This window comes from Stegostoma tigrinum, chromosome 18 (genome assembly GCF_030684315.1).
Source record: "Stegostoma tigrinum isolate sSteTig4 chromosome 18, sSteTig4.hap1, whole genome shotgun sequence".
Taxonomy (NCBI): domain Eukaryota; kingdom Metazoa; phylum Chordata; class Chondrichthyes; order Orectolobiformes; family Stegostomatidae; genus Stegostoma; species Stegostoma tigrinum.
In genome coordinates this window covers 35,234,537-35,250,340 of record NC_081371.1, presented here as the reverse complement: position 1 = coordinate 35,250,340, position 15,804 = coordinate 35,234,537, and the positions used below count along the sequence as shown (strand labels likewise).

Sequence of the window (15,804 nt, the reverse complement as noted above, 5' to 3'; positions counted from 1 at the left end):
TAGTAGTTCCTTTTTTCTGTCTTTTGGGAGAAACTGAAATGGATGATGGGTGCCACAAAATTTTTCACCCAAAATTGATCATTAGCTTAGTCAATATCTATTCGGTCTCAGTACACAACACAATATATAGTGGGTATTTGAGAATCTCCTCCCCGAGAAAAGTCCCTATATCCAAACAAATGTGTATCAAATGCCCTGCAGTTTCCCATTTCATTAATTTTAAACAGTAGAAAAATGCCATATTCTCTGATGCATTTTCTTCCTATGCAACGTTAAGGTAATGACAAATAAGTATTTTTCAAGAAGCCTCCAAATTCCTGAAAGCAGTTGTATTTATATAGGGCCTTTTCATGCCTTGAAGATGTCCCCAAAGCATTTGCATTTATGAAGACTGGTAATGATCCTGGTATCAGTTGCCCCGAAGTATAGGGGAGAAACAAGTCTGTTATCTTTGGTTCATTAGTAAGACAATAATATTCTGCACTGTTTATAGGATGATGATCTGTAGAATAACCTTTTCCAAGCTTTTTGGTTATCCTTGCAGGGATGGTATAATGTATACAAAACAGAATTTGATTAAATTTGTGAAGTGTATTGATATTATTTACATCACAGTTCTTGTATCTAATGACCATTAATGTTTTTGAATGAAGATTTAGTCTGAAACAAGAGGAGGAGAAACGGAAGATTGCAGAAATGTTATATGAAAAGAGCCGTGAACAGCTCCAAAAAAAGGAGTTGCAGTACTGTGAGGAACTGAAAGCAAAGCAAGAATTGGAACTAATAATAAGAAACCTGGAAATGGAAAGGAAATCATTGATCACCAATATAGAACAGGTTGTTAGACTTATTTCAAAATAATGATGTAATTAAATAAAAAGACTCTTGAATTTCATCCCAGAAAACATAGATGCAATAGGTTTTCGAACATGTGAAAACTAAGTTATTACTAAATTATGCAGGTACTTAAAGAAAAACTTTAAATGAGTTCTGTAACATTTATTGTTTAAAATTTTTGAAGAATGTGCTTTAACTGATACCTTACACAAACCAAACTAAAAGATGCTGATGCTGGAAATCTGAAACACAAACAGAAGTTGCTGGAGGACCTTGGCAGATGTGGCAGTATCAATGGAGAAAAGCAGAGTTAGTGTTTCAAGTCAAGTTCTAAATTAGAGACACTCTGCTTTCTCTCCAGCTGCATTCTCTAAACCACTTGCAGTTAGACCAAGGTGAAGGAAATCTAAAAGGCAATTTGAAGCATATTAAACTGTTACATACTTCTATGTCAAAGGTACCTTGTATATGCAGAAAATAAAACCTTTAGTTTCACGCATAAGCTGCTTTTTAGTGCTACTTAGGTAATGCCCAGAAGTGCAAAGATCGCACTGTAATGGGATTCTGCACCATTTGGCCCTGAAATTTAATTAGTTTTAACTGTGCATAATTCGAAGTAATTGACTACTCATTGTCATGACCAGTAAAAGTACTCAACAAATTGTTGTCGTCCCCGCAAACGCCATTTTAAAACAAATTTTCTGTCCCATTCATTACTGGAAAGAGATTCCACAAATTAAATTACCTTACTATACAAGGGTCAAACAAAGTGGATAGTGACTGCACTTTAGAAATACCTGTGACTTCTAATAGTCCGTTCATGTCTGGCTTACTGAGAGTATTTTTCTCTCTCCTCGCGCCGCCTCGCCTCGCTTTCTATTGTTCAAATTAAATGAACATTTTTGCAATATTTGTGCGTATTCCAGAATTATTATTTTCTCAATCAGTTGTTTCTATTTATCTTGTATTTAATACTTTAATCCCTAATCAAAGTTATATTGCCTTTTCTTAAAAGCAAAAAATTATACTTGTAAAATATATGCATTATAGAAACATTTGTTCAGTGTCATGTGCCTAGAAAATACAGAACCTGATTTAAGTTATTAATCCTGAAATATTTTTTGTAAGGACAGATTAATTAAACTTTGTTTAACATGTTTAGCTTCATGAAGATCATAATGAATTACAGCAGCAATTCAACCGGGAACAGTCTGTTCATAGAGAAGTCCTCAACAGCCATCTTCAAAGAAATCATGAAATAAAAAAGGAAGACAAGAAAGCATCACAAAATGCAGTGGTATGTAAATAATGACCTCAGATTATCTAAAAATTAGACATGCTTGTGCTAATGGAAGTGGTGAGAACAATAAGTTCTATTTCTTGAGCATCTGACCTCTATAAGTACTGTGCTATAATCTAAGAAATTCGAATTTCTCGGAACTTCAATTTTAATTTACTGCAGATGCTGGAAACTTGAAATAAATCCAAAAGTGCTGGAGGAACTTGGCAGGTCTGGCACATGTGTGGAGTGTTGGACAAAGTTAATGTTTTGAGTTTGTTTCTCTCCATAGGAAAAGCACTGGGGGGTCCCCGATTTACAAATACGCTTGTATTTAACGAGCATGATCTTATGCATGGATGTAATTCTAAAGACCCAACATGTGAATATTTCCTGTACTTACGGATGGCTCCTTTTGTATTGCCTTGCATTGCTCCAATTCACATACAAATTGACTTGCGAGCAAACTCGGTAACTGAATCTGTTTGTAACCCTTGGACTACCTGTATTAATTGTACACCTTAGAAAAGCAATCTACTGTTGCCGTCTGTAGGGTATTTTAAGTGTAGAGCAATTTGCTTTATTGTTTTTGAGAAAGTTTCAACAAAAGGTAACATAATAACGTTCTGAGTTGTAACAAGTCAACCACAATTCAGTTGCAAAGACTGAATTTAAGTATAGTAAAATTTAAATTTTGGTACATAATTTATTATTCTATACATTCATATATAAATTATTGGCAGTTTGTACATTAGATTATTCTGTAGTCCATTCAAATGTTATTTGTCTCGCTATTATTATTAACTTTCTTGCTTAGTGTAGCAAAAAGAAATCTTACACTCCTACAAAACAGGAATTTAGGGTTTTGTTATATGACCTCTAGGTAACATAAGTTGCCACCAGTTCTTCATGTCAGCCAGTATTTTGTGAAAAGTATCTTCATGTCCTCAATTACAAATATTTGATATTTCTCAGCGTAGACATCTTTGTCCTCAGTTTTTTAAGTGATGTAATGAAGTGATGTGAAGTAATGTAATGAAGATTGTCGCATGTACAGATCCTGTTTTTAAAAAAAAAACCACTAGCCAGTGTGTTCATATATTGCTACACTATATCATCATAGAGAAATACATTATGGAATATTTCTATACACATTTTAGAGATTGGCTACAACATAATACTGATTGATTTTAAACCAATAGACTGAAGAAAATTAAAAAGGATGGATGATTTTCCACTTGCTTAAACTAAAAGTTTGTTTAATTCATGTTGTCATGTTGATAGTAGCTTCTTGCTGTTGTAAACTTTATTTAATGTCATTTTTCTGTGTCTTGAAGGTTGTTGCTCACCTTTGTGACGTCAATGACAATGAAGACGATGTGATGCAACAAAATCATTCATTACAAGATGAAATTACTGTACTAAAACTTGAATTGGATCGTGTCCGTGAACGGAATCAGGAAGAACAAGCAAAGTATATGGAGCAGATTGAGGCTTTGAAAGAAAAACTAGATGACACAAAAAAGGATTTGAAGTTTAACGAAGAAGCTTTAACTCACACCGCTTTACAATATAATAGTCAATTGAATTCATTGAAGACTGAAATCTCAATGTTAACTTCCAAACTTGAACATGAGAAACGAAATAAAGAAAAACTAGAGACTGAAATGGATGCTGTCCGTTCACAGTTAAGTATAGCACTTAAAGAATTAGAACGGAGTCAGGCAGCTAAATGTGAGTCTGAACAAATTCTTCAAAGGGAACATGATGAATGGCACCATTCAGATGAAAAACGGAACTATGAAATTTCCAGTCTCCGTGAGACTAATAACAGCTTGTCACAGAAATTAAGTAACGAGGAAGCAAAGGCCAATAAGTTAGATAGTGAACTTCATCGTGCAACACTTTCTCTTGCTGAAAAAAACCTAATGTTGGAGAGTGTTCAGAGGAACTTGAATCAGTCTCAGGCTCGCATAAATGACCTAGAACACACCAGCCAACTGCAAAAAGAACAGATAAGTAAATTTACAGTTCGTCAGGAGTCTATGCAAGAGAGATTGGCACAAGCCCAAAGTGAAATTATGCTATTGCGGCAGCAGCTTGAAGATGCACAGAACAAAGGTATCATGAAGGAAAAAGCAGTCACTGATGTTCAAGACCGCTTCAGTGACATATTTTCTAAGCTTCGAAGAGATAGTGAACGGCAGGTATGTTTAGTGGAAGGGAGGAATAAAGAACTGGTGAGCAAGACCATTGAACAAAGAGAACAAATCTGCAAGATGGAAAATGAGAAGATAGAGAGAGAGGTACTGCAGTAATTAAGATTTCAATAACTAATTAGCCTTTGTTTCTGTCAATTTGAATTTTAAATTCAATTCTGTAACACTGACTCTGTTAGCTTACTGCTAATGATGAAAGTAAAACTTCTCACAGTAGATGTTTGATAAAATAATAAGGTACAATATGTTTTTGGAGTAGGTGGCTAGATACTTGTTGGTCTGCAGTTAGGAGTCTACTGTTGTGTTTCATAGTAATTATTTTAAACAATCTAAGTTTAATGAAAGTGTGTGTGATGTTAGCTTTCAAATTGATTTTCCTTCTTTATATCTCCAATTTATAGGACACGTTGTATTTCTCTAAATACAGAATGCCTCCCAGAACTTTACAACAAATAATCACTGCATGTAGCAATAAGAACATAAGGAATAGGGACACAAGTCAGCCGTTCAGCCCCTCAAGCCTGCCCACCCATTCATTAGCATCGTGGCTAATCTGACATTCCTCACGTCTACCTTCCGGTCTTTTCCTTGTAACCCTTGATTCTTCTACTGAACGAGATCTATTCATATCAGCCTTAACTATATAGAAGGATTCTGCCCGTACAACTCTGTGGCAAGGAGTTCAAAGGCAATCAACCTTTATAAGAGAAAAGTTCCTCTTTATCTCAGTCTCGGAATAAAAGGATGCCAATTTAAGACTTTGTCCTAGGCTGTCACATTAGGGGAAACATCTTTTCAGTATTTTCTCTGTCGGATCCCTTAGGAATTCTATATGTTTCAAGGAAATCACCTTTCATTCATCTAAACTCCAGTAAGTTTTGCCTTCACTGATAAGACCATCCTTCCACATCTCTCAACGTCCTATTGGAGGAGAAATGTGGATGCTGTAAATCTGAAACAAAAACAGAAATTTCTGGAGAACCTTAGCAGATCTTACAGCAACTGTAGAGAGAAAACTCTGTCAACCTTTCAGGCATCAAAGCATCTTGCATAACATTTCAAAGTTAAACATGTTTCGTTAATAAAGTTTGTTTTTGTGTTCTGCTAATCAGTGAAAACATTCTTCTTTAGACTACATTGAGGCAGCTTCAACAAGAGCTTGCTGATGCACTAAAGAAACTTTCAATGTCAGAGGCCTCACTGGAAGTAACCACACACTATCGCAATGAAACTGAGGAAGAGAAAACACGTTTGCAGAACCAATTGGAGAAGCTTAAAATCGAGGTAAACATGAGCATCAAGCAATAAATTAAAATGAAAATAAATGTGAAAGATTCCTACAGTAAAAGTGTAATCCTACTGCTTATCAGATTATTTTGAAATTGCTTTTAGTAAAATAATTTCAAAATATCCAACTGAGAGCAGTCCACAAGATCTATCAACGTATTTCATTAGGAATCGGATTAGTGTTCAGTATGTAAGAATGGCCACCATATTTTTTTTTCTTTGTAAAGCTGCAAATGCACTGTAGGTGGAAATCCAGAAACTTGTAGCTTTTCTAACATAAATGTTTGGCATGAATTCTCTTATAAGAGGGAGCCCTTGATTCTTCGTCATCAGCATGTTGCACAAAAATGCTTTAAACTCTTCCAAATCCCCGACCTTTACTACTTAGAAGGACAAGGATAGCAGCAACATGGAAAACCACCACCTACCTGTTCCCCTACAAACCACAAGTTATCCTGACTTGGAACTATATCACCGTTCCTTCACTGTCACTAGATAATATTGTGGAACATTCTTCCTAAAAACACTATTGGTGTCCTTATACTTTAAAGTCTGAAGTAGTCCAAGAAGGCAGTTCACAACCTTTTCCAAGGTAATTAAAGGTGGGCAATAAATCTGGTCTAGCCAATAATCCCTACATCTTGTGAACGAATTAAAAAAAACACAAAAGTTCCCACGTACTGAGCACAACCCAGCGGTATTTAGTGAGCTTGCATGAGTGTTATTGCAAACTATTTTAAAGGTCCTGCACGCTAGAAATGAATAAACTCTCATAACATAAATAAATGTAATGTTGAAGCCAGAAAACTGTTTAACATGTTGCCTAAAACACAACTAAAGATTTTATAAGTTTTTTTGTGATGAAGTAGGGTATTTACACTAAATTATCACATTTTTACCATACAGCTGCAGGGCATGCAAGATAGGTGCATACAGTCAGAGAGGAAAATGCAGCTCCTACAGAATACCCTGGATGATAAAGAACGTGATTTAATTGCAGCTTCTCAGAAAATGCAAGATGTTTTGTCAACTTCTTCACAGACAAAGGAAGCTGCAAATCAACTTGAAGAACATGTACAACGGTAATTGTTGGCAATTTTGATACCATAAAATTGGAGAAAAGACTTCAATCTGTGACTGCATTGTTCAGTCAAATAAACAGCTTGGTCCTACTCCCTTATCGGGCACAGTTGGTGATCTCGATGCAATCTTCACTGGATGTTCCACTGGTCTTCAAATGAGCATTTTAGCTCAAACTTCTACTCCAGTGCATTTACATGTCACATATAGAGTCTTTCATGAATAAGCACCACTGCAAATGGTTTTACGATGTAATTTTAAAAAGATGTGTATTTTGTTTTTAGAAATATGAATCGATATATTTAAATTTAGTAAACTAACATAGTTATCAATACAATTGAATATCAGTTTTATCTAAAGTATTTTTAATCAGAGTCTAGTTAATCAGCTGTGACTAACACTCTTTTAAAGAACTGAAAGTTAACTCTGATAACTGTACAAAGCTGTTTATCAGCTAGATAAAAGTGCAGTCTTGTAGTAAATAAGAAGGAATGTAAATGTTTCTAAAAGCTGGATATTAGTGTCCTTGTGCCCAAAATTTCTTAATTTTTAAGAGCCTTTCTAAAGCTCACAAATAGTGAATTTACACTGGTAATTAATTCGATCTGGGGGCCTGACCAGTTCTCTTGAGTAGGGATATACTTGCATTAGAAGCAGTAAGGACCAAGTTCACTAGGTTGATTCCTGTGATGAGATGATTATTTTATGAGGAAAAGTTGAGTAGATTGGGCCCATACTCACTGGAATTTAGAATAATGATAGAATCTTGTATATTTCATTAAAATTATCTAAACATATTTGATATAATGGATGCAAAAAGAATGTTTCCCTTCATTGGCGTATCTAGAACTAAGGAACTCAGATGGTTGAGAAGGGATATATTTTTGCAAAGTTGTCATCTCTAGAATTCTCTACCCCAAAGAGCTGTGGAGACTGTGTCATTGCATATATTCAACAATGAGTTTGACTTTTGATCTCTAAGGGAGCTGAGGTCATGGGGTCAGGCAGGACAACAAAATAAGACCATGATCAGATCAGCCATGATTTTATCTGATATTTGAGCAGGCCTGAGGTGCCATATGCCCTGTCCTTGCTGCTATTCTTTATGTTAGAACAAAGAATAATATCGCACAGGAACAGGCCCTTTAGCCTTCCAAGCCTACGCTGACACAGTTTGCCCTTCCTTTTCATGTATTCATCCAGGTGCTCTCGAGTGCTGCTGCATCCACCACCACCTGTGGCAATGCTTTCTAGGCACACGCCACCCTTTGTGTGGAAAAACTTGCCTCACTGGTTTCTTTAAAACTTCCACACACTCCCACCCCGACCACCTCGCGCCTTGAACCTGTGTCCACTACTAATTGACTCCTCCACCTTGGGGTCACAGTTGGGGGTGTGGGGGAAGGGTGAAGCCTTATACTTTCAACTGTATCCATGCCATCCACAATCTTTTAAACTTCTATTAGGTTGTCCCTCAACCTCCGACATTCGAGTGTAAACAAACCCAATCTATTCAAACTTCCTTTATGTGCTAAAATCCCCATGTCAAGCAACATCCTAGTAAATCTTTTCTGTACCCTGTCCAAAGCATCCACATCTGTCTAGTAGTGTGGTGACTAGAACTGTACGCAATATTCCAAGTGTGGCCGAACAAATGTTCTGCAAAGCTGTAGCATAACTTGTCTATCCTTGTATTCAGTACCCCTTCCAATGAAGGCAAGCATGCCATAAGCCTTTTTTACTACCTTATCTACCTGCGATGCCACTTTCAGTGATCTGTGGACCTGAACACCAGATCCCTCCACATATCAACACTCGTAAGGGTTCTACCATTTACCATATAAATTTGCACTTGACTTTCCAAAATGCATCAGCTCTCATTTGTCCGGATTAAATTTGATCTGCCATTTTTCTGCCGATGCCTCTGATCTATATCCTGCTCTCTTCTGATAATCCTCTTCACTTCCTGCAACTCCACCAATGTTTGTGTTGCCTGCAAACTTACTAATTAGATCAGCTACGTTTTCCCCATTTATGTAGATCGCGAATAGCAGAGGTCCCAGCACTGATCCCTGTAGAACACCATTAATCACAGCTCTCCATTCTGAAAAAACAGCCTTCGGCAGCCTTTCCTTTCCCTTATCTTTGTCACCTCCTCAAAAAAACTTCACCAATTGAGTGAGGCATGACCTCCCACACACACAACCATGCTGTCAATCACTAATCAGTCCATTTGCTTCTAAATTGCATGTAGATCTTGTCTCTGAGAATCTTTTCCAATAATTTCCTGGTCACTAATGTGAGACTCACAGGTCTGTCCTTTCCAGAATTATCCCTGCTACCCTTAAACAATGAGACAGTATCGGCTATTCTCTAGGTCCTCACGTGACCAGAGAGGATACTAAAATGTCTGTCAATGCTTCAGCAATTTGTTTTCTTGCCTCCCTGAATATTCTAGGATAGGTCCCATCAGGATGCAAGGACTTATCTAACTTAATACTTTTTAAGACACACAGCACCACTTCCTTTTTAATAGCAGCTTGGCTTAGAAACTTGACAGTCCTTCCCTGAGATCATCCTCCACAAATTCCTTTCCTGGTGAATACTGACGCACAGTATTCGTTTAGGACCTCATCTACCTCTTCGAGCTCTTGGGTATGGCTTATTAATTGAGGGATGGGATTTTTGCACACTTTCATTTTGAGCATTCTTATTTCACAAACTTAAAAATTGATGAAATAACTAAAATGTGACCAACATCCTAACCCTGTTGTTTCAGATTAGAGATTGAAAATGCAAAGTTGGAGTCTGTCGCAAAACAGCAGGCAAACAAGTCTGAGCTAATGGAGAAAGAACTTCAAGATACTGCATCAGTAAGTGTGTCTATCTTTAGATTGATCTGTTTCAACAGCCAATAAGCAGAAATTAAGAGAGAGGTGTGGAGTAAGGAAAGAGTCGGATGGACCAGGTGAAGTCAAAAAAGTTAATTAAATTTTTAATCTGTCTTACGTGATCGTGGCCCTTCATCTTACAGGCCACCATGCATCAAATGTATGGTTTCTTTGAGAGGACTTGAGGACTTTCACTTCAACAAGCAAACTGGGCAGTGAATTCCATGCATCTGTCACTGTGTGTCTGTGAAAAGGGTTTTCCTCATGTCCCTTCTAATCCTTCTACCAATCACCTTAATTCTGTGGCCCTTGGCAATTGGAATCTTCTTTAGGAAAACTAATCTTACCTGCCTACTCTATTCAAATCTGTCATTATTTTGAATACTTCGGTTAAATCACCCCTCAGCCCCTTTTCTAAAGAAAATAACCACGGTGTATCCAATCTTTTCTCATAGCTGTAATTTTCAAGCCCTGGGAACATTCTTGTAAAACTCCTCTGTACCCTGACTGGATTAATGATGTACTTTCTGTAGTGTGATCAGAAATGTGCTCAAAACTTCAGCTGTGGCCTAACCACTATACACCTTCTCTTGAAATTAGTACTTCACCCAGTGAAGGAATGCATCCCAAATGCCACCTTTACCAACTTATTATTCTGTCCTAAACTAAAACAAAGATCTGCGGATGTGGAAATCTGAAACAAAAACAGAAATTACTATAAAGACTCAGCAGGTCTGGCAGCATGTGAGAATAGAAAGCAGAGTTAATGTTTTGAGTCCAGTGCCCCTTCTTCAGAACTGACCATAGCTAGGAAAAGGTGGTATTTATGCTTAAGGTAAAGGTAGGGGGGAGTGGAGAAGAAAATGAGCAGATAAGCAGAAATAGAGCCCAGAGAGAGAAAAGAAAATGAAAGTTAGGGAGACAAAGGAATGGATGATAGCAGATAACTGGAATTTTTATAGTTTGACTTGGTTGGATTTATGGATTAGGTACCCAATCTTTGTTTTGTGGCGGCTTTTATGTTTGCTGTGGTGCCTGGTTGAGTCCAGTTTTAACAAGCTCAATACCATCAGGACAAAGCAACCCACTTGATTAGTACACAGGCCGCAGCCTTCAACATTCACTGCATCCACCACTGATGCTTAACGTTAGTAGTGCATATCCTTGACAAGATTCCCAATGCTAACTCACCGAAGCTGTTCCACCAGCAGGAAAAAAGCAGCAGATGCTTGTGAACATGTTCCCCTTCAAGTCCCATATGTTCTGACTTGGGACTTGTGTGCCTGCACCCCAAGCACAGCACCAGCTTAAAAAAAACAGCTCACCACTGCCTCCTTGAGGGAAATGATGCTGGCTTGGCCAACAACACCAACAAACAGTAAATGAATAAAAGGTTAGCCATGAGAACATTATTAAGCTCAGTAAGTTAAGAGAAATGGTAGGATATTGGACTGTTGAATGGGTATTGAATACTGTAGTCTGTTGAGTCAGTCATGACAAATCCAGCTGACAAAGTATTGGTTACCCACTGCTTTCTTTTATGCTCATAGAAGGAACAATGCCTTTCCTTGATCTACCCTGCTTCACATAGCCATCCTCACTTCCAGCTAGCCTTGGCCCTCTCTTTTCTGCCCCCACTTTGTCCTCTCTTTGTCCAGTTGTGCCCCACCTCAAATTTGTCGGCTCATCTTCTCCATCCCTGCCCCCCCTACCCCACAACTTTGCCTACTCTTCCCCAGAACCCACACTCACTCCTTCTGACTTGGTGCAATATTCAGTTAAGTTCCCCAGTTTAGATGCTGCATGCAACAATATTTCACTGTAGGGACAAGCTTTAACAGAGGTATTCAAATGTTTTAAGCAACGCTCAGTGTTGAAATTTCAATTACTGAAGAATGATTTAGAGCAACGTTTTATGAACCAATTTAGATTTTCTTGGATTGTTGAGCAGCTTTTCATTTTATTTAGTATTCCAGATCTGAATCAAATATCCCATGAGATTTTTGATTTGGTGCTTTTGGACTTTGTGGTTTCCTCCTTATGAGCAAATGGTTTATTTGCAAATGTTCATATGATACTAAGGAGTTTTGAAAGCGAGCTGCAAACTAACTGTTGGAAATCGCTTGTAGAACCTTCTCTGCTACCCAAGCTACATGCATGTGAGAAGTGGAATGCGCAGTACAGTTAATTCTGGATTGCTGTAACAAATTAGTGCCACGGATGCGAAAAGCCAAAGGATCATCTTGTGTGCTATAATCATAATTTATTTTATTTACACTGAACAAAACTTAAGAAATCATTTTCATGCCACTATTTATTTGTGGCAGCTATATTGAACTCCAAACCAATAGTTCCAGATTGCATGAAGTCATTCAACCTTCTTGGATTGATGATTAAGCCGTCTGAAGCTTGCATAACTAAACAGTGTGTACTTTTGTTAAGCTTTTTATTGCTGATCATCTACAGCTCCACAGTTTAGCAGCAACTTTCTTAAGCTATATATAGACATTCATAAGTTACAACTCATCCTTTAATTAACTATGCCCTGGATATGTTAACCAGCTTGGCATCCTTTAAATTAATTCCAGTATCCTTGCAAACTAATTCCTCTTTTTCCTTTTTTTAAAATTGTTGATTCCTAACCTTTAAGTTACTTTACACTGATTTGGAGTTTCTTATAGCATACTGCAGCTGAGGTAAGCCCTGCTCACTGATGTCACTTCATGTCCTTGGGTAATCCTTGATGAAATCCCTTAATCAAGGGGAAAATGGCTTTTAAATGCTTTTCTTTAAAACTTTTTCCAATTCATATTTTTTCCCCTTGGTACAAGCGCTTCTTTTTTTTCCCAAGATAAAATACTTTTATAAAATGAAATTGCACCAGCTACCATACACTGCCACATCCTACAGCATTACTGTTTTACTTCTCGGACCTAAATTTGACCTCGGGCCAAATTAAGGTGGTGAAATTATTGCCTTTGTAGCAATCCTGGGATGTCTAGCCTAGACAAAAGGCCTTTCACAAGGTGCTGCACAGGAAACTGCTAAAGAGCCAATGGTGTTAGGGGCAAGGTACTGGTATAGATAGAGGACTGGCTGATTAGTAGAAGGCAGAGAGGAGGGATAAAGAGGTCTTTTTCAGGATGGCAGCCGGCAGCCAGTAATGAGTGGATTCTGAAGGGGTCACTGTTGGGACCACATATACTCATTTTATACGTTAACAATCAGGACAAAGGAACTGAGAGCATTGTTACTATGTTTGCGGATAATACAAAGGTAGATGATGGTACAGATAAGAGGGGGAAGTGGTGAGGCTGCAGAAGGACTTGGATATGTTAAGCAAGTAGGCAAAGAAGTGGCAGACTGAATATATTGTGGCAAAGTGTGAGGTTATACATTTTGGCAGGATGAACAGAGGTGTAGATTTTTTTTTTTTCTAAACTGGGAAAGATTTTGGAAATCTGAAACGCAAAGGAACTTGAGTCCCAGCTCAAGATTCTCTTAAGGTTAACATGCAGGTTAAGTTGCTGGTCAGGAAGGCAGATGCAATGTTGGCATTCCTTTCAAGAGGGCTAGAAAACAAGAGTAGAGGTGTACAGCTGAGGTTGAATAAGGCTCTGATCAGACCATATTTGGAATATTGTGAGCAGCTTTGGGCTCAATATCTAAGGAGAGATGTGCTGCCATTGGAAGGGGTCCAAAGGAGTTTTACAAGAATGACCTCTGGATGAAGGGCTCGTCATATGAGGAGTGGTTGAGGCCTCTGGATCTATACGCAGTAGAATTTAGAAAGATGAGGGGGAATCTGATTGAAACTTACAGAATACTGAAAGGCCTGGATAGAGTGGTTGTGGAAATTTTTCCATCAGTAGGAGACTGGGACACAGCACCGGACCGAAGAGATGACCCTTTAAATCTGAGATGACATGGAATTTCTTCAGCCAGAGGGTGGTGAGTCTGTCGAACTCATGCCCACAGAGGGCTGTGGCAGCCAAGTCATTGAGTGTATTTAAGACCGAGCTGGATAGGGAATCAAGGGTTATGGGAAAAAGCTGGAGAATGGGATTGAGAAACACCTTAGATCTTATGGTGTTTTGGACAAAAGCTTGGGCAAACTTTATGGAGATGCTGGACTGCATAACGTCATGTTCCTCCTACCAACGTCAATGGTTGTTCCAGAGAAACACAAACTTCATTTCCACCACATTTAACACTAGATTGATTGCAGGAGTTGCTGGAAAGATGGCATGTTTTGATATCGGTTTGCCTTTTGGACTCTGGTACAATTTTTTTTGGGTTAGGATTTACTCCCTTAGCCTCTAATCTCCTGAGGCATCTATAGAGCTGTGGAACTATTCACCTGTCAGTGTGCCTGATTGCTGCGAGTTTGGGGGCCCAAGTCTCCTCCAGGTTCTTCTAAAGCTTTGGCCGGAAGTTGGAAGGGACCTAGTTTTCATGTATCACTATAAGAAGGTTTGCCATTGGACAGGAGGAGACTTGTCCGTATTGTTTCTGACAGTGGTGTAGACCGAAAATGAAAAGCGAACTAGTATACAAAGGGGTCTCCAAGGTAACACACTTCATCTATTAATTAAACCAATCACATTGACCTACAGGTCATAGTTCATTGTTCTTTGTGGGCTTGGGTATACACACAAATGCAACCAGCAATTGAGCACTACATTCACTGTGTCTGAGGATAACTGATACAAATTGTAACATTTTATATTATTAGGTTGATATTTTGCATGAAATTGTTTTAATTTGAAGCCTAGGGAAGAAGGATGTTGAATTTTCACAGCAGTATGCCCTATTCACATGTTACTGTTGAAGATTCACCCAGTTAAGTTTTTCAATGCATATCTTTATACCTTTTCTGGTTTATTTTCAGTACCTTTCCCTGGGAATCCCAAGGCATTTTCTTTCCCTTGACTATCAAGTCTTCACTTAAGGCCTTGTTATTTTGCAGTGATCCAACATTTAGGAGCAGTAGTTTTCATTCCTTTCCTTGCAAATGGACGTCAATCAGGCAGGAAATGTTATTTATTCCAATGTTATTTCAACAGGTCCGCACTCGTTTAGAAGACTTGATAACAAGTTTACAAGGGGTAAAGGTTAACTTGGAAGATCAACTCGGTCAAGAGGTCTGATATTTCCTTTACGGTGTAATCTTGATATATTTAGTCCTGCAACCAAAACAGCACAGCACGCCATTATCTCTTCATTAACACTTGGAATCATTTTAAGGTTTTAGAGCAGATTGTAGCTCGGGTTGCAGAATGTTTTGGTTAGTTGGCTGGCCGAGCTGGTTCGTTGTTTTTCCACAGACGTTTCATTACCCTGTTGGATAACATCATCAGTACAGCCTCTGAATGAAGTGCTGTTGTGCTCTCCCTCCTGTTATTTGAACTGTGGAGTGTGTTGAGCTGGATTACCTCACTTCCTGTTTTCCTTCGCAGTGGAGTGTAAATGAGGTCGAGCTCTGTGTTTGTGTTGATGCCTTTCTTCGTGGAGTACCATGCTTCTAGGAATTCCCACGCTTGTGTCTGCTTTGCTTGTCCCAGTCGAATTGGTGGTTATCCTTATTGCACTCCACTGTGAAAGAAAACCGGACATGAGGTCATCCAGCTCAAAGGACTCCAGAGTTCAAATAACGGGCGGGAAAACATAACAACAGCGCTTCATCGGAAGCTGCACTGATGGTGTTATCCAGCAGGGTAATGAAACGTCTTTGGAAAAACAATGAACCAGCTCAGTAAGCCAACCAATATCAGCTTAAAATGACTGATTTTATTTCTTAGCTAAAATAATTATATCTTATAATATAGTTTCTGTGCTATATCTTAATATCTTCTAGAAATGAATTTCTCATCCTTCTAAGAGAATATGCATGAGAATATCTTGTGGCCTTTAGGTCTTATCCTATGAAAGTTTTCAGTTTTTCTTGCTTTTGACTCTTTAAATACAGAATGTCAATGTCATCTCTAATATGTAATGAACTGATGATCTTGTGTATGGAGGGTAAAGAATTTACATCTGACTTGTTGTGTTCCTGTTGTGCATATTTGATTAGGTACAAAAACAAACAATGTTATCACAAAGTGTGAAAGATTCTCATCAACTGTGGGAGGAAGAATTGAAAACGAGATGTAAGCTTGGACTTCGACTTTCTCAGTTGGATAAAGAAAAGGATGATTTGGCAGGGCAGGTA

The 15,804-nt window shown here is 38.2% G+C and overlaps 1 protein-coding gene across 12 annotated transcripts in view; it reads left to right on the top strand.

Moving 5' to 3' along the window:
* The window catches only part of si:ch211-272n13.3 (coiled-coil domain-containing protein 144A), a 140,181-nt gene that overhangs the window by 91,002 nt on the left and 33,375 nt on the right, over positions 1–15,804 (top strand). For all 12 annotated transcript variants that reach the window (XR_009446885.1, XR_009446888.1, XR_009446886.1 and 9 more), the window contains 8 exons: positions 654–837; positions 2,000–2,134; positions 3,454–4,422; positions 5,467–5,619; positions 6,529–6,704; positions 9,482–9,575; positions 14,660–14,737; positions 15,667–15,801. Coding sequence is in view for 4 of the 12 variants with exons in the window: in XM_048548492.2 (XP_048404449.2) it covers positions 654–837; positions 2,000–2,134; positions 3,454–4,422; positions 5,467–5,619; positions 6,529–6,704; positions 9,482–9,575; positions 14,660–14,737; positions 15,667–15,801 (1,924 nt within the window). In the remaining 8 variants the exon portion in view is untranslated. The remainder of the gene's footprint in view (positions 1–653; positions 838–1,999; positions 2,135–3,453; positions 4,423–5,466; positions 5,620–6,528; positions 6,705–9,481; positions 9,576–14,659; positions 14,738–15,666; positions 15,802–15,804) is intronic.